The sequence below is a fragment of the Engystomops pustulosus genome, chromosome 6, assembly GCF_040894005.1.
Source record: "Engystomops pustulosus chromosome 6, aEngPut4.maternal, whole genome shotgun sequence".
NCBI lineage: Eukaryota > Metazoa > Chordata > Amphibia > Anura > Leptodactylidae > Engystomops > Engystomops pustulosus.
In genome coordinates, this window is record NC_092416.1 from 167,547,937 (window position 1) to 167,573,554 (window position 25,618).

The 25,618-nt window shown below is 47.8% G+C and overlaps 1 protein-coding gene across 1 annotated transcript in view; it reads right to left on the reverse strand.

The window, feature by feature from the left end:
• TOM1L1 (target of myb1 like 1 membrane trafficking protein) overlaps positions 1-14,855 on the reverse strand; it is a 73,755-nt gene extending 58,900 nt beyond the window's left edge. The window contains exon 1 of the mRNA XM_072112287.1: positions 14,640-14,855. Within this exon, the coding sequence (XP_071968388.1) occupies positions 14,640-14,697 (58 nt within the window). The 5' untranslated portion in view covers positions 14,698-14,855. The remainder of the gene's footprint in view (positions 1-14,639) is intronic.
• Positions 14,856-25,618: the final 10,763 nt, after the last annotated feature.

Genomic DNA, 25,618 nt, shown 5'->3' on the forward strand with positions numbered 1-25,618 from the left:
GGAGCTGGAGCGAGTGCGGCCGGCAACGAAGAGGGTTAATCGGCCATCTTGGATTTCGGCGCAGGCCGCGCCTGAAGCCTGCCAGCAGTGTGCGCCTCATCCGGAGTTCCGGCGCACGTGTCCTGCGACTGGAGAACACCGCGGAGCATCACTGAACCCTGCTGCCTGCCGGACATCGGGAACGGAGACCTTCGTGTACCGGAGCTGTCCTGTCACCGCGGCTGATCCTGAGTGAGTACCGCTGGGGAAGTTAAAGGGGGGTAGAGATTGTTTCCGATGCTAGGTTATTGGCTCACCTCCCAGGGAATAGTGACTGTGTCTTAAAGTGCCCACGTCCCATTCTAGCCATCGCCCATAGCAACGGACATTGTGTAACCCTACAGGCTTCCCTCAGCTAGGCCAGTCATGTCCGCCCAGGACGAAGATACGGGACTGGCGCAAGTCCCGTCCCCTGGTCCCTCCTCAGGGTACCGGAGCATGTTAAGTCCTCCAGAGAGTCCCTTCAGCCCTGCTACAACTAGTGCCCCTGGGACTCCCACCATGATGCCTCTGACTATGCCCTACTATCTGGGGGCCCCCTGGTTACCCTACTACGAGGGAGAATCACATACTCTCCCTGAATTCAGGGACAAGTTGTTAGCCACCTTCGCCTTGCTCCCATTCACAGAGGAACAGAAAGTGGGCATCCTCATCGGGCAGTTGAAAGGACCCGCTCTCCGGGAAGTCAAGTCCTGGCCCCGAGAACAGTGTCAGAATGTGGTCCAGATTCTTGATAGGCTGCGTAACACCTTTGACAAGTGTACTGTCTCCGAGTTGAAGCAGAAATTCTTCGGGAAAAGACAGAAGCCCCAAGAGTCCCTCCGAGACTTTGCCCTCTCCCTACAGGAGACATGGAAGGCCATCACCTGCCTTGAGCCCAAAGACGCTGAAACCTCTGACCAAACCTTAAGGGAACAATTTATTAATGGACTTGTTGATAGAAATCAAAGGTGTCAACTAAAGATCATCTCTTCTCAACATGCCCAGGCCTCCTTCCTTGAGTTTAAGGAAACTGCCATTGACATATTAGGGGACCGACCGCCTACTGGACCGCAGAAAGAGCCTGAGTCCGTGGAAATGGAGGAATCTGCTCTAGCTTGCTATCCAACGCAGTCGACATCACCTACTCCTGCGGCTACGGAAGTTGCTGACTTAGCAGGACAGGTCTCTAATCTGGCGGACACCCTGCATAAAATCCTCGATCGGTTGACCCAGGTGGAAGTGACTATCTCCGCTATGAGGAGGAAACCTCCAGAGAACCCGGTACGGTCAGCTACTCCTCGTGAATCTCCGACTAAGCAGCGCCCAAAAGAGGCGAAGTCGTTAAGCACCTGGAGTCAGAAGAAACCCCGCCAGCGGTGCAGCTACTGCCAGAAATATGGGCATGAAGAGAATGATTGTCGTCAGTTAAACGACAAACCCTTGGAGCTAAGGGACGACCTCCAAGGGAAGAACTTGTAAGTCCCCGAGATGCTAACTGGATGCCCAGGTTCGTGGGGACTCGCCCCATGGTTCATGTAACCATCAATGGAGTTACCCTACCGGCCTTAATTGATACCGGCTCTCAAGTGACCACCCTCCGGAGTGCTGCCTTCGAGAAATGCCGAGGAAAAGCATCCTTAATCCAGCCTCCCAAGGCTTACTTGAACATTATTGCTACGAACGGAAAACCCGTACCCATCCGCGGCTACTGGGAGCCCACGCTAACCATTGGAGACACTGAGTTAACCAGACAGGGCGTAGTGGTGACACGTGTGCCCGAAAACGGTAACTTCTCCCTGGTACTGGGTACCAATGTCCTCCGCAACTGCTACCCTGAAGTGCTGAAGGCTCTCCACGACTCCCTGCCAACAGTGCCCAACGGTTCCCGGAAGGTAATTCAGGAGACTATGCAGGTTCTAGCGGCGCAACAGAAGTTTGCTGGCCCTAATGGAGAAATCTGCAGAGCCCGGATCAAGGATCCCCAACCTGTCCGCCTTCAACCTGGGACTGAGACGTTAGTATGGTGTCGAGCCTGCATGGGCGTCCAAGGTCAAGACTACCAGGCGATAGTAGAACCTCTACCAGCTGATGAGGACCTGCCCATTCTAGCCGCCAGGAGCCTAGTCACTGTATCCCGAGGACAAGTACCCATTCGATTACTAAATGTGGGAGACTCCCCAGTGGATCTGAGAAAGTACCAAGCCGTAGCCACTCTCTTCAGTGTCCATCCTGAAGACTTGGTGGAAACCGCTCTGTCTGCCTCCCAACAGTTGGAAGTGAAGCCAAGTGCTGAAGGTGAGCCTGCCGAGCAATCCTGGTGGCTTGAGCTCAATATTGGAGACGACGATTTTACTCCTGCAGACCAAGTACAAGGTGTCCTGGATGTCGTTATGAAGCACCACCAGGCCTTCAGCAAACACCCACTGGATTTTGGGCAGACTACTCTGATCCAACATACCATCCCTACTGGCTCTCATCCTCCTATCAAGGAACGATACCGGCCCATACCTCCAGCCTGCTACCAAGAGGTGAAAAAGCTGGTACAAGAGATGAAGACAGCCAACGTTATCCGGGAGAGTCACAGCCCATGGGCTGCCCCGCTGGTCCTTGTGAAGAAGAAGGATGGAACCCTTCGATTCTGTGTTGACTATAGGAAGATCAACAATATCACCCACAAGGACGCCTATCCTCTGCCTCGAATCGAGGAATCCCTCGCAGCCCTAGGGTCAGCTGCCTACTTCTCTACCCTGGACCTGACCAGTGGCTACTGGCAAGTAGCCATGGCGCCGGAAGACAGAGAGAAGACGGCTTTCACCACCCCAATGGGCCTGTTCGAGTTCAACAACATGCCGTTCGGGCTATGCAACGCCCCAGGCACATTTCAACGGCTGATGGAGAGATGTTTGGGTCATCGCAACTTCGAGACCGTCCTGCTATATTTGGACGACATTATCATCTACTCCAAGACTTATGAAGACCACCTCCACCATCTGGCTGAAGTCTTCCAAATCCTGACCCAACATGGGTTGAAGGTCAAGCCATCCAAGTGCCACCTGCTACAACCTAGCGTCAAGTACCTGGGACATGTGGTGAGCGCTCATGGAATTGAGCCAGATCCAGAGAAGATTGCAGCTGTCTACGACTGGCCTACCCCATCCACCGTACGGGACATCAAAAGCTTCCTGGGATTTGCCAGTTATTACAGGCGTTTCATCCCGAAGTTTGCCCAGCTGGCGGCTCCCCTGCAAGAGCTTCTAAGGGGCCTGCCAAAAGAGAGCCAACGTTCCCGAGTATCCATTGAGTGGACGGCCGAACGAGAAGCTGCCTTCCAGATGCTCAAGCAACGGCTGACTGAACCTCCGGTGTTGGGATATCCAGACTATAGTCTGCCTTTCACCCTATACACTGATGCCAGCAAGCAAGGTCTAGGGGCGGTATTATCCCAGCTCCAAAACGGAACTGAAAGGGTCATAGCCTACGCCAGCCGTTCCCTCCGAGAACCGGAGCAAAACGACCAGAACTATAGTTCCTTCAAGTTGGAGTTTCTGGCGTTAGTCTGGGCTGTGACCGAAAAGTTCAAGGACTACCTAGCTGCATCATCTTTCACTGTCTTCACAGACAATAATCCGTTGGCGCATCTGAACACCGCACGTCTTGGAGCACTGGAACAACGGTGGGCCTCCAGACTTGCCAATTTCAGCTTTACCATCAAGTACCGGGCTGGTAAGACCAATGACAACGCCGACGCTCTGTCCCGTCTCCCTGACCAGTGGGAGGGACCCTCCACGGATGCTCAGTGGGAAGATGTGGAGATGCCAGCGTTCTATGCCCGGTTTGTGCGTCAAGATGCCCAGAGAGTTTACTCCCTACCGACAGAGGCAGAGCCAGCTACTCCCCAAGAAGAGTCAGAGCCCCCTGCGGAAAAGGACCTCTGGATGAGTCTTCAGGCTGATAGCCGTGCCATAGGAGAAGTAATGGACTATCTCTCTAGTGGGCGAGTGCCTGAAAGAATCCGGCGCAGAAGAGCTGATGGAGAACTGTCTCAATTGTGGCGCCAGAGAAAGACTCTGAGCATGCACCAGGGTCTGCTAAAGAGAAGAACTCTGGACCCTATCACTTATGACCGGCTATACCAGATTGTGATTCCCAGGAGGGATGCCAAAATAGTACTGGAACTGTACCATGACCAGTCCGGACACTTTGGCGCTCAGAAGACTGAAGCCACCCTCCGAAGGCGATTCTTCTGGGTCAACATGAAGTCCGACATTGAAGCCTGGTGTCGAGAATGCCCAGCCTGCGCCATCGCTCGAGGAGAGCGACACAATCAAAGGGCCCCTCTACGTCCCATTGTGAGCCAACGGCCCTTGGAGATCCTGGCATTGGACCACGTGAAGTTGGAGCCCAGCAGATCCGGTCACAGTTATGCCCTTACGATCATCGACCACTATACCAAATTTGTGGTTGCAGTACCTGTCAGAGATCTGTCTGCAAGGACTACCGCAGCGGCCCTGTGGAAGAGCTTCATCCTCCCCTATGGCTGTCCGGACCAGATCCTTACAGACCAAGGGACAGCATTTGAGTCCCAAGTCTTCCAGGAGCTGTGCACTCTATATGGCTGCAAGAAGCTGAGGACCACAGCCTATCATCCCCAAGGCAACGGGCTGTGTGAAAAGATGAACCAGACTCTAATCAATATGCTGAGGACTCTGACCCCTGCAAAAAGGGCTGACTGGCCAAAACTATTGCCCGAATTAGTGTACCTGTACAACAATACCACTCATTGCTCCACAGGATACACCCCGTATTATCTGATGTTCGGGAGACACGGCCATCTCCCTGCTGATATGACCTGGGACATGGAGTCCCCTGATTCCCAGTCTTTACTCCCCCAGACTGACTGGGTTCACGAACACCAGAGGCGCCTGGCGGATGCCAGAGAAGTTGTGGATCCGCGGTTGGAAGAGGCCCGAGAGAAACAAAAAAGGGACTTCGATCGTAATGCCTGTGCTGAGCCTTTTGCCCCAGGAGATCGAGTGTGGCTGCGCAACAACCATCCTACCAGTAAGCTAGATGGGCGTTGGGAGCGTGAGCCATACCTAGTTAGGGACAGTCTCTCCCCTGAAGTCTACGAGATTTCAAGAGGAGACCGTCCACCACTCTGGGTACATAGGAACCGGCTGAAGAGATGTCTTCGTCCTTTTGCCCCTATGTCTACACCTCTCACCTCGACTCCCAACTTACAGACCTCCTTGTGTTCACCTACCCCCAGTTTCTTGGAACTTGTGACTGTGCCTCAATTCTGTTTTGTTTCCACTCCAGTAAGAGGTACCTCGGAGAGACCATCATCCCCACCGCAGTCTCCAATACTGCTGCCTGTGGAGGATGATCCGGCTCCAGTGTCTGCAACCCCTGAAGCATCAGAGGCAGCTGAGACTCCGACTCCAGCGCTTGACTCAGAGGAGGACGATGAGGAGGTTGTTATCTTCTCCAGGCCGGAACTTCGAAGGTCTCAAAGGGAGACAAAAGGTAAAGCTCCTGCGTACCTGCAGGAGTACCAGCTGGTGACACGCAGAAGGAGGAGGCAGGTACGCTTTTCTGACACCGAAGTACTTACCACCGAAGAAGATGCAGAGTAACCCCTGAAGGGCTGTAGCCCGCTTCAGGTACTGTACTATGTACATATTGTATATTTCTGTCCTTACCCCAAAGAGCCAGAGACTTTCCTGAGACTCTCACCCATATTTATCTCAGTCAAGAGACATACCTTGAACTGATTATTGGCCTGTGCTATGATAGCACCCTTCCTCTGCCACAGCAGAGATTTCTTCAAAGGACCCTGTCCCTCTACCCATAGAGGAGACCCTTTGCTTCTTCATTGCACTTTTCCCCCACATCAAGGGCTGTACCCAGAAGATGGACTTTGTCAGTAGAGACCTTCTGAGAGACTTTTGCCAGATACTTCAGGGAAAAGTTGCTATGTCTATTGACTTATTATTCTGCACTTAATGCCTTCCTTTTTAGGTATGGACATTCTGTTTGCACTTTTTATGCCTTTTCTTTGCAGGAAAAGAGACATTTGCTACCGTGCTACTCTGAGTAGCCTATCTATCTGTAACGTTATGTTATAAGATGTGTACCCATTGGGCTGCTAAGCCAATGTGATTTTGCTAACCTGTTGCACACTGTCATATCTGCCAGTAGTCTGCATTAACCCTTTCATAGGCTTTTCAGGTTGTAGTGTGGCTGTGTCGGACCGTCTCTATGTAGTACAATGTTTTATTGTGTCACATATGCCAATGTATGCATATATACACTATATAATTGCCGCCAGGGAAGAAGTGTTGATAAAACAAATATACAGGCCTTGGTGCAAGGAGTGGATTACAGGACATGACACCACACCTTTCCTACTGTACAGTTCGGTTTAATGGCGTCAGCGACCAACTGTCATACAGCTACATGTTTTGTCTTAGTCCGACACCAACCCAGGTGCCTGTCTCCAGGACCATGGGCGGTTTGTCCCTACACCTCACATAGCCTGCACTTCCTAGAAGTGCCCTTAGCCCCCTCTGTGCCCCAAAACAACTGTAGTCGAGCCGAGGGCGGCTCTTTCAATTGCCCCCGGGGTATGCAACACCCTCGCCGATGCAATGGCGAGGTAGGGTTTGCGAATACGTCCCACCTGCATGTAATCCCATTACACAACATGGTTCTGATAGGACATAGGGATATTGCAGTGGTGAATCCTGCCTGGCAAGGCAGAGGTTAAGTATTTTGTATGATGCAAGATGCTGTTGTCCAATGATATGTGTTACATCCTGTGCTCTGTAAGCTGAGATGTGATTGGAGGAGCAGCCACCACCTGACCAAAGGAAGGTAATAAAACTCCCTGGCCAGGAATGTTCTGGGTCTTTCCAGAGATCTTTTCAGAGAGATTCAAGTGTAGGAGAATCAGTGAGTGAGTGAGTAATCTCTGTCTAGCCCATACCAGAGCAGGAAGAGCCTAGCCCCTGCCTCTGAAGAGTGGAGCATTAGACTAGAGTTAGTGTAGTGAGGAAAAGGGGTATCATCTTACCTTTAAAGGTGATACCTGAAGCCCTGCAGGACAAGCTGAAGCTTCCTACCAGGACACAGCTGCCTCCCAGCCTGCCCTCTACATCCAGGCTGGTGAACTATCTCCTGAGGCTCCCTCCAACTCACATCTCAGCACTCCATCTACCTGTTAAAGGCACGTTTGCTGCGGTTCCTGCGGTTCAAATAAAGAACTGTAAGTTGTTTTCTTCAACTTCTGTCTCCGTCTGGTCCCTGCTAATACGGCTGCCTTCATCACCGGCACCCTGTCCATCACCCAGAGACTCACACTCGGGACATTAAGGGGTTGCCCCAGGGAGATCCGCTATAGCAGCCTCTCCCTCATCTTTTCTTGCCAACACCACCCTGCTGGAGACCTGCCAGGCTGTAGGACAGCCCTCCGGTTCCCCCGTACCAAGCACCGTGACAATAGCGTGCTTAGGCCGCAACCGCCAGCCACTCCGGTACCGCGGGCCCCGACTGACTCCAGGCCTCACCGCAAAGGGCTAGGCCCCGGTGGGGGATGTTGCACCAGCCTATGTTGCTCTTGGCCATCTCTATAGTAGATTTCATATCCAGTTGCTTCTCCATAGCACATGACAAGATGGAAAAGGTTAGAAAAGAGCAGTAGACTACCGGCTAGGAGCAGATGGCTCTACATAGGGGTAAGCATGCAATATGGCGCCATGAGGGTTACTGACTACTGTAGGATATTGCTAAATTCTTGTCATATATTCATAAATTCCTGTACAATGTAACAGGACGACCTTTGTACCTACCTCCCGGACATTGAGTATTTATTAGTTTTTCCATAAACAGCTATGCTGGGTCATGCTTTTATAGTGTCAAGGAGCGCCCTGCCTCTAATAATATCAGGGGCCGCACCCAAATTTTGTTGCTCAATGTGGGACAAGCACTTCCAATGGGATTGGGGCCAGGGAGACATGGGCTGCGGATTCCCTGCATTCTTCTGTATACACATCATACTCAATGATAAGTAATGGGTTATTGCTACCTGTATATAGAATATGTACAGAATTTTCAGGTTTAGGTAAGTAACAAGCTGTCGGGTTTAGACATGGGGGAGTTTTTGCAGTGAGCTTATGTTTGCTTTACATTTTTTGCATTGCAAACGTACTGCATAATGAGCGTGCATAAATTCTGACTGTGTGTATAGGAGTATAAACTGGATGCATCATAGGAGCAGCAAAAATTGGACAGTTCTGCCACAAATTGTTTGCTATTTTACAGTTTAGTATATGGCTTAAATGTACATTTACAGCTAGTAGTGACCTGGGGCTGGGGGAAAGTTCAGAGGGAAGTGCTATGAGCGGCCGTATGGAAGGGGGAGAGCTTGACTTAAATCAGGAAAAGAAAACGGGGAATAAAAATATTTTTTGGGCCAGACTGGAACTGTTGGACTGGGGTTCTCTGGGTCCAAAAGAACAGTGTATTGGACCCACCCTCCACTAACCCCTGGGTAATAGACCCTAGTCCCTTTTGCTGAACCCCTGGAGTCCAGTATAGGCCTGGGCCCACCAGAGGATTTTCTGGTTCTATGGTGGGCCATTCCGACATTGCATGTAACATGTCATAATTGTAGTTCCTTCACCTGTACTTGCATCATGACTACTTAAAGGGGTTGAACCTGTAAACCCCCCTAGGGAGCAAAGTATACACCAGCCTGGCTCTGGTACATTTTTCCTGGTATTTGGGTCTGTTCCCTGACGGAGACTCTTGGGGGTCATTGCAACTGCTTCAGCCAATGAGTGTCCTCCCTTGTTCTTAGAATGTTACTTCCACTTTGCAGGAGACTTCACTTCCTTTGTTGTCCCCTGGTCCAAGGAGGTCCCTCATTCGATGAAAAACCTCCGCTGGAAGTATGATGTGATGCAGGTACCAAGAGCCTGAGTGGGGTAAGTATTCATTTTTTTCCCTGGTAATACTTTTATTACATGCATAAGATCTTCTGAGGAACATTTAACCTCTGTAATCAGCGTAACCCAAGCTGATCTATAGATTTATGGATCTAACTCCATGGGCGGAGCCGTCTATTTGCGCAAATTCTATGTATACAGACTTTCAATTTCCCATTTTTCTTTATGATTTTATCCATAATTTCATGCGGCCTTCATCTTCCTGCCATCTCATTACTCTCTCCTTTAAATGATCCGATATCACATCTTTGAAGGCCCAAGGGCAGCAGCAGTAGAGCGCGGTGACGGCTCCTATCAGTTATCTAGGGGATTGCTTCCTATGCATCACTGGAGTATGGCCGAGCAGAATCTGCATCCATCTGTGTGTCTCAGGAGCTGCCTGCAATCTGTTCTGACAGTGACCCACAGCACGGCAGTCCCCGGTGAGCTCCCCGAGATCTATTTACATGCAGCTCCAGGCTACAGAGAGATCCTGGGAGAGATGACAGACGCGCTATTGACATGACAGTAATAGGAGACAGAGAAAAGCTTCAGAAATCACTGAGAGAAGAAGATGAGGAAGAACTATTGATCACATACAAAACTACTGCGCTCCACATGCGTCAGCAGTCACCTGTCCTAATAATGGGATGTGCAGCACCATGTAGCAGAGCTGACGTCGCTGTATCTTATTCACTGCAATTATCTTAAAGGGAACCCGGTTACAAAATCTAAACATACTGGGGCACATTTACTTACCCGTCCTGGTGCGTACCCTGAAAGTGCATTATCTGACCGGAATGCACATCTGCCGCGATTCACTAAGATCGTGCGCCCGATATCCTGCATGTGTCACTTCCCCGCTCAGGTCCACCGGAGTTCACCTTCTTCTTCCTGGTGCATGTAAGTACTTGATCTTGCAACACAATTTGAAAGTTAAATCCTGCCCTCAGTCCGAAATCCGTCGGACCGTCCGACGGCCCGCTCCCCCAATTTCTGTCGCATGAAAGCAGATGCAGATCATTAAGATCTGGTCTGCAGTTACCTGATCTGACCACTACGCAGAAAATGGCACTATCTGCTTCTTTTTCTATTTTCTATGTATCGCCTGATCTGTGGGGGTGCTATGAGATGGACTCCGCAAATCTAAGGACCTGATCTATAGATGCTTCTAGCCTGGAAAGTTCCTTAAGAAAACCTTTGCCTTTGCAGGACACCTTACGCTATGGAGCACGTAGCCTTTTTCATAAGAATAAGGGCATAATAAGCTAAAAGAATAGCGTATCCTGCCAGAAGAGAGACACACCTGCATGTCAGCGTGCTTGGTTTACAGTCATTCATCTTGGTGGTAGATTTCCTTTAAATACTTTCCTTTAAGTTGTAGATCTATATACAACCTTACCCACCCCCAGTTATACAGCTTTATACAGCCTCCAACCAGTAATACATATCTCTGCTGTCTATGGCAGAGCAGGTAACATGTGTACAGGCCACCATCCGGTGTTCTGAACCATGCAGAGAGTAACACCCAAACATATAGTGGGTGGTCACTTTCTGCTGAATCATCCACTATATGTTTGGTTCGGCTTTCTGTCCAGTTAAGAAAACCAGACGGTAGCCAGTATACTTATTGAGTGCCCCTTCAAGGGCAAGTGGTGATATAAACAAATGTAATAAGACACTACAGAGTAAAACTATGTTCATATGAAACAATAGTAGTGAGGGTCTCGCTTGCAAGAGCTTACAGTCTTTGCTATCAATGTTATAGCCTCTTAACCTTATGACACACTTGGTCACCACAGATTCGGCCTTGGAATTTTACTACAATTAGAAAGTAGGGTAGAAGTTAAATATCTTCTCAGGTAACGTCCTCATCTGAATAAGCCACATTTTCAGTATACATTCACATGTACACACATGGTTGAGCAGATCCCTGGCACGGTACCCAGCCAATATTTACATACAGGGGCACATGACATTGGGTGACACGGCACAAAGTAATTCCAGTAAGCTATATAAAAGCTCATCCAAGAGGAAATACAATACACACAAGTCACACCAGAAATATGGGGTGCAATTACTAATATATTGTACATTAAGGAAAGAAGACAGTGGTCATATTCAGGTTGAGGGGCAAACCTGATGACCCTGGTGATAAGTTAGAAGAACTACCAAAAACTTGGAAGTGTAACTGTAATACCACTCATTTAGTTACACTGTACACATACCTGACACCTGTCTGTAATACTGATTTCTCTTCCAATCCCCCATTCACCAAGTATTCATGTTTCTAAATATAAACAGGGAAGTTAGTTGCGACCAGACAACTCTCAGGAAGGGTCGGTTTAGTCATGTAAGAACTCACTATATCCTCCTAACATAAGGGTTTCCTCGTACACCGAACATGCATGTTTTCTAAAAACAGACAGGGAAGTTAGCTGCCACTAGACATCTTGGGTCCGTCATTGAGATGATACTGCTGGTCTTTATCACCTGCATCACCAGATTTTTCAAAGGTCTACAGGACCCTTTTTGGCCAATTTACGTTCCCTTCTGACCACTGGAAGTGACACCCCGAGCTCCAAGAAGAACATTGAGTGGCCAAAGCACATCCAACTGGGCACAAGAGCTTCAGACTGGAAGTACTGGAATGGCCCAGCAATGCCACTTCATCTGACGTTACAAGTGGCACCCCGAGCTCCGAGGAAACCATGGAGTGGCCTAAGCACATCCAACTAGGCACAGGAGCTAAAGATTGGAAGTACTGGAGTGACCCAGCAATGCCACTTCATCTGACGTTACAAGTGGAACCTGAGCTCCGAGGAGACCATGGAGTGGCCTAAGCACATCCAACTGGGCACAGGAGCTGAAGACTGTAAGTACTGGAGTGATACTGGAACCAGGAGCTCCCTGGCTCCCAAGGGGTTTTCAAAGTTCATGGGAAAACCCTTTAAAGATCACCTGTCAGCTCAGAAAAATGGACTAGCTGAGCATACTAATAGAGGACTCTCCCTAGCCCTCTTCCAATTATCTCACAGTGAAAATCAGCGCTTTAGAGGAACATACCAAAAAGCTGTGCCGTACTGTGGCACGTAGTGGCCCAATCGATGGACCTATCTTCAGCGTGGTCCAGCATAATCATAAGGGGGCCATCCAGGCTCTCCCCTCTCTTCTCTGCTTCTCCCCCGGATGGCAACTACCACACTAGATGCAGGCGGTGACCGTAGTGTGCACCACTCTTGATGATGCAGCCATCGCCCCCTCAGATGGCCCCATTATGAATACACTGGACTGCCGGAAAATAGACCCTTCGACCCAGTGTGGCACAGCTTTTGGTGTGTTTCGCTAAAGCTATGATTTTCACAGTGAGATGACTGGAGGTGCGCTCGGTAGAGTCTTTCATTAGTATGTGCAGCTGGTCCGTTGACCGGTGTCCTCTAAGCGCGCTATTTCCAGCACCTCAGGGAGAACAAATAGGTGCTCATACCCGTGATGGGTGTATGGGTTGCAGGTTTCACTAACATACGCCTACAACTTCTCTGATTGTTTTCAGGGTGGCCCAATCCTTGTTCATTGTGACGTCAGAAGGAAAGTACAAAGTATAAATTGCATAAAACCAGGAAGAAAAATCCTGACAGTTTAGTTATACAACATTGTAGAGATATGTTCATTCTCTCCCCACTGATGTGATGTAGGATAAGCAAGAACTAGCGAGTAAAATGAGACCTGATAATGTATACAAAGTGAACTCATCATTACACAACTGCAGCAAGACTACAGGCAAGATAGACACCAGCACAAGCAAAAATCAGCAGAAGCGAAAAAGTCATAGAAACAGATCACCCGCCCCTCCCGATGAAGTCAAGGGGGTGGGGCAATGATCTTACCCAATATTGTGGCACGCATGCACGGCCATGGCGCCTAAAAGATTTTCAAAGTAGGTATCAGCTATATCTCTTGTATGGAGATTGCTAAGCTGTATAACATGTTTAAGGAAGTTATGGAGAGAAGGAAGAACCAACTAGTGTGATAGCTAGAATACACCAAGGTTTTCTTTCATATTTGAAGCAGTAACTATAAAGATAATATTAGTCGCAGCTGCAACTGGCCCCATAAGCCAGAGGGGCCCCACATGATGCTCAACTCCTTCGTCGCCTTTCAAATTTGGCAATTTAAGCATTATAAATCCTTCAAACTTTCTCTTTGTGCTGAGATTTATGATGCAAGGCGCCACACCTCCCATTGAGAGATTATTTAACCTTTAAATGTCAGAAGTAACAATAGGTCAGTATTTAGTTAAGTAACTGAGGCTAAAGAGAAATATGTAGCTTCAAGGGTTGCATAATTCTCCCTATGCTCTATTCTCACTACATGCATAGTTGCTGGCCACTGGATATAGTCATCTACCTTACCTCCAACTGAGCTGCTGTATCTGAGCTGCCATTATATAGTCATCAACCTTACCTACAACTTGGCTGCTGTATCTAAGCAGCCATTAAAGAGTCATCCACCTTACATATAGCTGTGCTGCTGTATCTAAGAAGCTTTCTTAGAAAAGTTTTTTGACCTGTGCCCAATAAACCTGGCTGATAGGCATGTATCCCCGGGTCATGTGACCTACCTATAGGGACTGATGAGGATAAGGATGAAAAAAGTTGGATGGGTCATTGTGAGTCTTTAATTATTTCCCTGGTTTAAAGTAAAAAAAAAAATTTTTTTTTTTAACATCCTGATTGACACAATGGGGCAGATTTACTTACCTGGTCCATTCGCGATCCAGCGGCGCCTTCTCTGCGCTGGATTCGGGTCCGGCCGGGATTCACTAAGGTAGTTCCTCCGACGTCCACCAGGTGGCGCTGCTGCGCTGAAGAGCATCGGAACGCACTCGAGTACAGCGGCCTATTCCTAGTGAAGGTAAGTGCAAGCTTCGCGACACATTTTTTTAAAAATGCGGCGGTTTTTCCGTACGCCCCCCGATTTCCGTCGCGTGCATGCCAGCGCCGATGCGCCAAAATTTGATCGCGTGCGCCAAAATCCCTAGGCAATTCAGGGGAAATCGGAGCAAATCGGAAATATTTGAGTAACACGTCTGGAAAACGCTAATCGGGCCCTTAGTAAATGACCCCCAATATTACAGTTTCGATGATACCTCCCCTTTAAGCCAGCTGTAAGTTAGATACATGTACTTCCTCCTGTGGATACTGTACAATAGGATTGTGGGTGAGTAAATATTTGGCTTCTCCATGATGTAATCGGTAGATCTATGGGGCAGCCAGGGTGCGGTGTCATGTTGCCTGGCTGTAATTGATATGAACACATTTGGGGTCAGTGTAGACCCCGTTATGGTACAGTATATAATAAAAATCCACATAATCACTTTCTCGTCAGGTTACCTATTAGTTTCCATGTGACATAGTAATGCGGAGTACAGATGAGTGAACTCTGACCTTAGCATATTACAGAGTGTATATGACACATACAGTAGATGTAGCAGAGCTGACTCTGTCATCCTGAGCTGAGACGTAGCAGTAGGGAATAGTCAGGTACAGATTACCTGGATGCTAATGATAAGACATCTATTTACCAAATACTTTACAAACCAAGTATTTGTTATAATCCGCCGTCACTTACCAATTAGATGCCCCACTGGGGTGCTGAAGGGGTCCTTCACAGTCTTCCCGAAAGCCATGCTGGTGCAGAGCCCCGGGGGCTGTAGTCAGGAAGGTTTCACCGGAGAAGTGTGACTGTGAAATACATTAGTGAAAGGATTTGTTGTTTGCGGTTTCCAAGTCCATTGAGTGTGAAGATTGCTGCTCCCAGCAGAAAGTTACCTGGAGAAGGGGCGGGGGAGGGGAGGCACCCAGGAAGCAGCTCAAGGTAACGCAGGCACCCAGGCATCACGTGGGGAGACAATCCTGATACCAGCAAGACAGGGAAGAGCAGCCGGGACATCATATACACTGTATTATATAGCTATATACACCTGTATTATATACCTATATACACCTGTATTATATACCTATATACATCTGTATTATATACCTATATACACCTGTATTATATACCTATATACACCTGTATTATATAACTATATACACCTGTATTATATACCTATATACATCTGTATTATATACCTATATACACCTGTATTATATACCTATATACATCTGTATTATATACCTATATACACCTGTATTATATACCTATATACATCTGTATTATATACCTATATACACCTGTATTATATACCTATATACACCTGTATTATATACCTATATACACCTGTATTATATACCTATATACACCTGTATTATATACTTATATACACCTGTATTATATAGCTATATACACCTGTATTATATACCTATATACACCTGTATTATATACCTATATACACCTGTATTATATACCTATATACACCTGTATTATATACCTATATACACCTGTATTATATACCTATATACACCTGTATTATATACCTATATACACCTGTATTATATACCTATATAGACCTGTATTATATACCTATATACACCTGTATTATATACCTATATACACCTGTATTATATACCTATATACATCTGTATTATATACCTATATACACCTGTATTATATACCTATATACATCTGTATTATATACCTATATACACCTGTATTATATACTTATATACACCTGTATTATATAGCTATATACACCTGTATGATATATACCTATATACACCTGTATTATATACTTATATAGACCTGTATTATATACTTATATAGACCTGTATTATATAGCTATATACACCTGTATTATATACCTATATACACCTGTATTATATACTTATATAGACCTGTATTATATAGCTATATACACCTGTATTATATACCTATATACACCTGTATTATATACTTATATAGACCTGTATTATATAGCTATATACACCTGTATTATATACCTATATACACCTGTATTATATACCTATATACACCTGTATTATATACTTATATAGACCTGTATTATATAGCTATATACACCTGTATTATATACCTATATACACCTGTATTATATAGCTATATACACCTGCTTTATATACATATATATACACCTGTATTATATACCTATATACACCCACCTGCATTATATACATATATACACCTGCATTATATACACCTGCATTATATACTTATATACACCTATATACAGTATGAACCTCGTGAGGTGTGAGGCGGGTTAAAAGTGGAGTGGTGTGGGGTTATTGATTAGCCTGCAGCTCCCTATTATAATTTTAATAGGGAGCCATTCAGGAGCAAGCAGAGCCAGCTCACTAACAAGAAGCGGAATTCCCATCACTACAATCTGCTCAGCTCCTCCTGCTCTATAACATGCCGTCTGCAGATAGGACGCTATGTACAATCTGCTCAGCTCCTCCTGTTGTATAACATGCTGCCTACAGAGAGGACACTATGTACAATCTGCTCAGCTCCTCCTGCTCTATAACATGCTGCCTGCAGATAGGACACTATGTACAATCTGCTCAGCTCCTCCTGCTGTATAACATGCTGCCTGCAGATAGGACACTATGTACAATCTGCTCAGCTCCTCCTGCTGTATAACATGCTGCCTGCAGATAGGACGCTATGTACAATCTGCTGAGCTCCTCCTGCTCTATAACATGCTGCCTGCAGATAGGACACTATGTACAATCTGCTCAGCTCCTCCTGCTGTATAACATGCTGCCTGCAGATTGGACGCTATGTACAATCTGCTCAGCTCCTCCTGCTCTATAACATGCTGCCTGCAGATAGGACACTATGTACAATCTGCTCAGCTCCTCCTGCTGTATAACATGCTGCCTGCAGATTGGACGCTATGTACAATCTGCTCAGCTCCTCCTGCTAGCCGGCGCCGATTCAACACAATCCGATCGCGTGCGCCAAAATCCCTGGCCAATTTGGCGCAAAATGGAAATCGACGGGAAACCTGATGAAAGTGCGACTTTCGGACCCTTAGTAAATGAGCCCCACTATGTTATATCTACACAGCTCGTCCTGCTCTATGACAAGGGTTGAAAGGGTTGTTTGTGTAATGTAATTTGTTATACTAACATATACATCACATTAAAAGAGAAAGACTCGGCACACACTGCAGCAGCTGGACAATATTGCCCCAGAGGCTCTATACCATACGTCATTGATCTGAGATAACCTCCTGCTATACATCATACATGAGCTGCTTTTTGCAAAATGCAGTTCAGTCTTTAGACATTGCTAAAACTTGCACAGCGCGGGACCTAGAGGAGCATCTCTGTGCAGAGTTAGTAGTCACTGAGCGGGATGGGATGATCTTTCCTCCAGCAAGAGACACATAGGGGCGGATTTACTTACCCGGCCCGGGCTGGTCACTAGCTGCTGCTTTGTACTATGGGCATCAATTCTGATTTGTGCATAAATGTGAATAAAGTTGTATTTTACAATGAAAAATGTTAATTTACAAACAAATGGAAACATCTAAATAAGACATGAACAACATATTCATAATTCATATTTATAAAAAACACAAAAAGACAAAACAATCCTATAAACCATAACTAGAGATGAGCGAGCACTAAAATGCTCGGGTACTCGTTATTCAAGACAAACTTTTCCCGATGCTCGAGTGCTCGTCTCGAATAACGAGCTCCATTGAAGTCAATGGGAGACTCGAGCATTTTTCAAGGGGACCAAGGCTCTGCACAGGGAAGCTTGGCCAAACACCTGGGAACCTCAGAAAAGGATGGAAACACCACGGAAATGGACAGGAAACAGCAGGGGCAGCATGCATGGATGCCTCTGAGGCTGCTTAATCGCACCATTATGCCAAAATTATGGGCAACAGCATGGCCATGACAGAGTGACAGAATGAAGCTAGATAGCATCTAAAACATCCAATAATTGACCCTGACACTATAGGGGACGGCATGCAGAGGCAGCGGCAGCAGCGGAAGGCTAGAGTGTGTCATGGCGACATACCCTAAATGGACTCAGGCTTCAAACCAATGGGTGGCAGAGAGGAACCAAAGGAGGTGAGCAAGAAGCGCTCAAATAATATCGGTACATGATAAAAGTTTGCCAGTGGCGACAAAGTTAACATGGAAGCCATGAAAACAACCCAAAATTCTGCCTGACACAGCTCGTTTGATAAGGCGGGCATGTATGGAGGCAGTGAACTAGTAGTAGATTAAAGGTGCTGCAGTTAAAACTATGTTAGTTGGTTCTTGGCATGGAGCTGGCGCTCCGCTGCCAGGCGAGCTTTCGCCAATCCAAGCCCCTGTCTCTAGGCTACTCCCCAAACAGCACTTCTAAGAACCTTTTGTATAAGATCAAGTGTAGTAGCGTTCTTATAAGTTTAGGATATGGCGGGTGAGGGGAATGTAAACAGAAGCGCAAGAAGCGCTGAAATAATATTGGTAAATGATAAAAGTTTGCCAGTATATTTTGTGGATTACACAGCAGGGTGGCGACAAAGTTAACAAGTTTGATGTGGAATCCATGAAAACAACCCAAATTTCTGCCTGACACACCTCGTTTGATAAGGGGACGATGTATGGAGGCAGCTATATGGACGACTTTTGGAGGTAGCAATGGAGACAACGTGTGGAGGCTGCTATGGAGACAATTTAATTTGGATAGTGCCTGTATGTGGCAGTCCTAAAAAGTTTTCAAACCAGAGGAGCAGGTAGGTGGCCCTCCAGAAAAATGGAATAGATTGAGTGCCTGTATGTGGCAGTCCAAAAAAGTTTTCAAACCAGAGGAGCAGGTAGGTGGCCCTCCATAAAAATGGAATAGATTAAGTGCCTGTATGTGGCAGTCCAAAAAAGTTTTCAAACCAGAGGAGCAGGTAGGTGGCCCTCCATAAAAATGGAATAAATTGAGTGCCTGTATGTGGCAGTCCAAAAAAGTTTTCAAACCAGAGGAGCAGGTAGGTGGCCCTCCAGAAAAATGGAATAGATTGAGTGCCTGTATGTGGCAGTCCAAAAAAGTTTTCAAACCAGAGGAGCAGGTAGGTGGCCCTCCAGAAAAATGGAATAGATTGAGTGCCTGTATGTGGCAGTCCAAAAAAGTTTTCAAACCAGAGGAGCAGGTAGGTGGCCCTCCAGAAAAATGGAATAGATTGAGTGCCTGTATGTGGCAGTCCAAAAAAGTTTTCAAACCAGAGGAGCAGGTAGGTGGCCCTCCAGAAAAATGGAATAGATTGAGTGCCTGTATGTGGCAGTCCAAAAAAGTTTTCAAACCAGAGGAGCAGGTAGGTGGCCCTCCAGAAAAATGAAATAGATTGAGTGCCTGTATGTGGCAGTCCAAAAAAGTTTTCAAACCAGAGGAGCAGGTAGGTGGCCCTCCAGAAAAATGGAATAGATTGAGTGCCTGTATGTGGCAGTCCAAAAAAGTTTTCAAACCAGAGGAGCAGGTAGGTGGCCCTCCATAAAAATGGAATAGATTAAGTGCCTGTATGTGGCAGTCCAAAAAAGTTTTCAAACCAGAGGAGCAGGTAGGTGGCCCTCCATAAAAATGGAATAGATTGAGTGCCTGTATGTGGCAGTCCAAAAAAGTTTTCAAACCAGAGGAGCAGGTAGGTGGCCCTCCAGAAAAATGGAATAGATTGAGTGCCTGTATGTGGCAGTCCAAAAAAGTTTTCAAACCAGAGGAGCAGGTAGGTGGCCCTCCAGAAAAATGGAATAGATTGAGTGCCTGTATGTGGCAGTCCAAAAAAGTTTTCAAACCAGAGGAGCAGGTAGGTGGCCCTCCAGAAAAATGGAATAGATTGAGTGCCTGTATGTGGCAGTCCAAAAAAGTTTTCAAACCAGAGGAGCAGGTAGGTGGCCCTCCAGAAAAATGGAATAGATTGAGTGCCTGTATGTGGCAGTCCAAAAAAGTTTTCAAACCAGAGGAGCAGGTAGGTGGCCCTCCAGAAAAATGGAATAGATTGAGTGCCTGTATGTGGCACTCCCAAAAATTGTTTAAAACAGAGGACCGGGTCGGTGGCCCTCCAGAAAAATTAAATGCATTAAGTACTATAGCTAGAGCCAGTGGGCCCTGTCAAAAAATAGCCAGTTTCCTCTGCTTTACTGTACAAAGAGGAGGAGAAGGAGGAAAATGAGGAGGAGGAGGAGTGGATAAATTATTCAGGTTGAGCTTCCTTCACCTGGTGGAGATTGGAAATTATGAGAAATCCAGGCTTTATTCATCTTAATAAGCGTCAGCCTGTCAGCGCTGTCAGTCGACAGGCGTGTACGCTTATCGGTGATGATGCCACCAGCTGCACTGAAAACCCGCTCGGACAAGACGCTAGCGGCAGGGCAGGCAAGAACCTCCAAGGCGTACAGCGCCAGCTCGTGCCACATGTCCAGCTTTGAAACCCAGTAGTTGTAGGGAGCTGTGTGATCATTTAGGACGATGGTATGGTCAGCTACGTACTCCCTCACCATCTTTCTGTAAAGATCAGCCCTACTCTGCCGAGACTGGGGACAGGTGACAGTGTCTTGCTGGGGTGACATAAAGCTGGCAAAAGCCTTGTAAAGCGTACCCTTGCCAGTGCTGGACAAGCTGCCTGCTCACCTACTCTCCCTCGCTACTTGTCCCGCAGAACTACGCACTCTGCCGCTAGCGCTGTCAGAAGGGAAATACTGTTTCAGCTTGTGCACCAGGGCCTGCTGGTATTCATGCATTCTCACACTCCTTTCCTCTCCAGGGATGAGAGTGGAAAGATTTTGCTTGTACCGTGGGTCCAGGAGAGTGAACACCCAGTAATCGGTGCTGGAATAAATTCTTTGAACGCGAGGGTCACGGGATAGGCAGCCTAGCATGAAATCTGCCATATGCGCCAGAGTACCAACGCGTAAGAATTCACTCCCCTCACTGGCCTGACTGTCCATTTCCTCCTCCTCCAACTCCTCCAACTCCTCTTCTTCTGCCCATACACGCTGCACAGTGAAGGACTCAACAATGGTCCCCTCTTGTGTCTCGCCAACATTCTCCTCCTCTTCCTCCTCATCCTCCTCCACCTCCACCTCCTCCGATATGCGCTGAGAAACAGACCTAAGGGTGCTTTGGCTATCAACAAGGGAATCTTCTTCCCCCGTCTCTTGTGACGAGCGCAAAGCTTCCGACTTCATGCTGATCAGAGAGTTTTTCAACAGGCCAAGCAGCGGGATGGTGAGGCTGATGATGGCGGCATCGCCACTGACCATCTGTGTTGACTCCTCAAAGTTACTCAGCACCTGACAGATATCAGACATCCACGTCCACTCCTCATTGTAGACTTGAGGAAGCTGACTGACCTGACTACCAGTTCTGGTGGAAGTTGACATCTGGCAGTCTACAATCGCTCGGCGCTGCTGGTAAACTCTGGATAACATGGTCAGTGTTGAATTCCACCTCGTGGGCACGTCGCACAACAGTCGGTGAGCGGGCAGTTGGAGGCGGCGCTGCGCTGCCCTGAGAGTGGCAGCATCTGTGCTGGACTTCCTGAAATGCGCACAGATGCGGCGCACCTTCGTGAGCAAATCAGACAGATTGGGGTATGTCTTGAGGAAACGCTGAACTATCAGATTTAACACATGGGCCAGGCATGGCACATGTGTCAGTCTGCCGAGTTGCAGAGCCGCCACCAGGTTACGGCCGTTGTCACACACAACCATGCCTGGCTTCAGGTTCAGCGGTGCCAGCCACAGATCAGTCTGCGCCGTGATGCCCTGTAATAGTTCTTGGGCGGTGTGCCTTTTATCGCCTAGGCTCAGCAGTTTGAGCACCGCCTGCTGTCGCTTAGCGACAGCACTGCTGCTGTGCCTAGAGCTACCGACTGATGGCGCCATGCCCACGGATGATAGTTCGGAGGAGGAGGTGGAGGAGGGGTGGGAGGAGGAGGAGGCATAGTAGGCCTGAAACACCTGGACCGAGGTAGGCCCCGCAATCCTTGGTGTCGGCAGTATATGACCAGCCGCAGGGTCAGACTCTGTCCCAGCCTCCACCAAGTTAACCCAATGTGCCGTCAGCGATATATAGTGGCCCTGCCCGGCAGCACTCGTCCACGTGTCCGTGGTCAGGTGGACCTTGTCAGAAACGGCGTTGGTCAGGGCACGGATGATGTTGTCTGACACGTGCTGGTGCAGGGCTGGGACGGCACATCGGGAAAAGTAGTGGCGGCTGGGGACCGAATACCGAGGGGCGGCCGCCGCCATGAGGTTGCGAAAGGCCTCGGTCTCTACTAGCCTATAGGGCAGCATCTCCAGGCTGAGCAATCTGGAGATGTGGACATTAAGGGCTTGGGCGTGCGGGTGGGTTGCACTATATTTGCGTTTCCGCTCCAGCGTCTGGGGTATGGAGAGCTGAACGCTGGTGGATGCTGTGGAGGATCGTGGAGGCGACGATGGGGTTTTTGTGGCAGGGTCCTGGGCAGGGGGCTGACTATCAGCTGACACAGGGGAAGGAGCAGTGGTGTGCATGGCCGGAGGTGAACGGGCTTGTTGCCACTGAGTGGGGTGTTTAGCATTCATATGCCTGCGCATACTGGTGGTAGTTAAGCTATTAGTGGTGGAACCCCTGCTGATCCTGGTTTGGCAAATGTTGCACACCACAGTCCGTCGGTCATCCGGTGTTTCCTTAAAGAACCTCCAGACTTCTGAAAATCTAGCCCTCGCCGCAGGAGCCCTCGCCACGGGAGCTTCACTAGTTGACACATTTGGCGCTGATGCACCAGGTCTGGTCCTGCCTCTCCGTCTGGCCCCACCACTGCCTCTTCCAACCTGTTCTGGTCGAGGACTCTCCTCCGTCTCAGAAGCACTGTGTTCACCCGGCCTATCAACCCAGCTTGGGTCTGTCACCTCATCATCCTCCGATCCCTCAGTCTGCTCCCCCCTCGGACTTCCTGCCCTGACAACAACTTCCCCACTGTCTGACAACCGTGTCTCCTCATCGTCGGACACCTCTTTACACACTTCTTCCACTACGTCAAGAAGGTCATCATCACCCACAGACTGCGACTGGTGGAAAACCTGGGCATCGGAAAATTGCTCAGCAGCAACCGGACAAGTGGTTTGTGACTGTGGGAAGGGTCCAGAAAACAGTTCCTCAGAGTATGCCGGTTCAAATGCCAAATTTTCCTGGGAGGGGGCAGACTGGGGGGGAGGAGGCTGAGGTGCAGGAGCTGGAGGAGTGCCGATTTCGGTGACATGGGTGGACTGCGTGGAAGACTGACTGGTGGACAAATTGCTCGAAGCATTGTCGGCAATCCACGACATCACCTGTTCGCACTGTTCTGGCCTCAACAGTGCTCTACCACGAGTCCCAGTAACTTCAGACATGATCCTAGGGAGTGTAGCTCTGCGGCGTTCCCCTGCTCCCTCATCAGCAGGTGGTGTCCCACCCCGCCCAGGACCACGGCCTCTGATTCCTGCAGTAGTTGGACGCCCACGTCCCCGCCCTCGTCCTCTACCCCTAGCCCTCGGGTTAAACATTTTGAAAATGAAAGTTATAACTTTAATTTTTTTTTAACTTTTTTTTGTGTTTTTTTGTGTTTTTTAGTTTTTTTTTGTGTTTTTTAGTTTTTAAAACCAAACAATGCTATCCTATTGCTATGGCTATTTTCTAGCCAAGTATGAAAGCACACTGCTATGCCAGATGAGATGACGCTGAGTTATGAAAAAATAAACGTAAAATAAAAAGGAAATGGCAGACTGTGCCTAATTGAAATCCAACCCCTAATAAATTTTCCCACTTCGGTCTTTGCGATGGATACGTGCGTCACTAAGCGCTAAACACAGCGGTCGCAAGTCTCACTCCAAATTCCTGACAATTGGCTAGTATATGCACTGCAGCAAGGACAGCCACCAGCAGATCAACCAGAAATAAAAAATATATAACGCTACTGTAGGCGTAAGTAAGCCGTTTGGATTCTCCTTTGGCTATTTTCTAGCCAAGTATGAAAGCACACTGATGAGATGACGCTGAGTTATGAAAAAATAAACGTAAAATAAAAAGAAACTGCCAGACTATGCCTAATTGAAATCCAACCCCTAATAAATTTTCCCACTTCGGTCTTTGCGATGGATATGTGCGTCACTAAGCGCAAAACACAGCGGTCGCAAGTCTCACTACAAATTGCTCACAATTTGCTAGTAGATGCACTGCAGCAAGGACAGCCACCAGCAGATCAACCAGAAATCAAATATATATAACGCTACTGTAGGCGTAAGTAAGCCGTTTGGATTCTCCTATGGCTATTTTCTAGCCAAGTATTACAGCACACTGCTATGCCAGATGAGATGACGCTGAGTTATGAAAAAAATAAACGTAAAATAAAAAAGGAAATGGCAGACTGTGCCTAATTGAAATCCAACCCCTAATAAATTTTCCCACTTCGGTCTTTGCGATGGATATGTGCGTCACTAAGCGCAAAACACAGCGGTCGCAACTCTCACTACAAATTGCTCACAATTTGCTAGTAGATGCACTGCAGCAAGGACAGCCACCAGCAGATCAACCAGAAATCAAATATATATAACGCTACTGTAGGCGTAAGTAAGCCGTTTGGATTCTCCTATGGCTATTTTCTAGCCAAGTATGAAAGCACACTACTATGCCAGATGAGATGACGCTGAGTTATGAAAAAATAAACGTAAAATAAAAAGTAAATGGCAGACTGTGCCTAATTGAAATCAAACCCCTAATAAATTTTCCCACTTTGGTGTTTGAGGTGGATATGTGTGTCACTAAGAGCTAAACACAACGGTAGCAAGTCCCCCTGCAAATTCCTCACAGTATGGTACTAGCTGCACTACTAGTGCCAGCAAGCCCAGCCACAAGCAAACAAAAAAAAAAATTATAACGTTATTGTAGCCCTAAGAAGGGCTGTTGGGTTCTTGTTGAATCACTCCTGCCTAACACTATTCTAATAGAACAGCCTAACGCTTTCCCTGACCAGCAGCAGCTCTCTCCCTAGCGGCATCCAGACACAGAATGATCCGAGCAGCGCGGGCAGCGGCTAGTCTATCCCAGGGTCACCTGATCTGGCCAGCCAACCACTGCTATCTACGTGTAAGGGTACCACGTCATGCTGGGTGGAGTGCAGAGTCTCCTGGCTTGTGATTGGCTCTGTTTCTGGCCGCCAAAAAGCAAAACGGCGGGAGCTCCCATTTTCTTTTTGTTCAGAGATGTGGGCAGAGGTGTCACAGTGCCCCCCTGCAGGGGCTGGCAGGCTATATACTACAGGGAGCTGGCAGGCTCTATACTACAGGGAGCTGACAGGTTATATACTTTGAGGCTGGCAGGCTATATACTTCAGGGGGCTGGCAGGCTGTATACTACAGGGAAGGCAGGTTATATACTGCAGGGGGTGGCAGGCTATATACTACAGGGGCTGGCAGGCTATATACTAGGGGGCTGGCATGCTATACACAACAGGGGCTGGCAGGCTATATACTAGGGGGCTGACAGGCTATATACTACAGGGGGTTGGCACGCTATATGCTACAAGGGGCTGGCAGGCTATATACTACAGGAGGTGGCAGGCTATATACTACAGGGCCAGGCAGGCTATATACTACAGGGCCAGGCAGGCTATATACCACGGGGGATAGACAGGCTATATACTA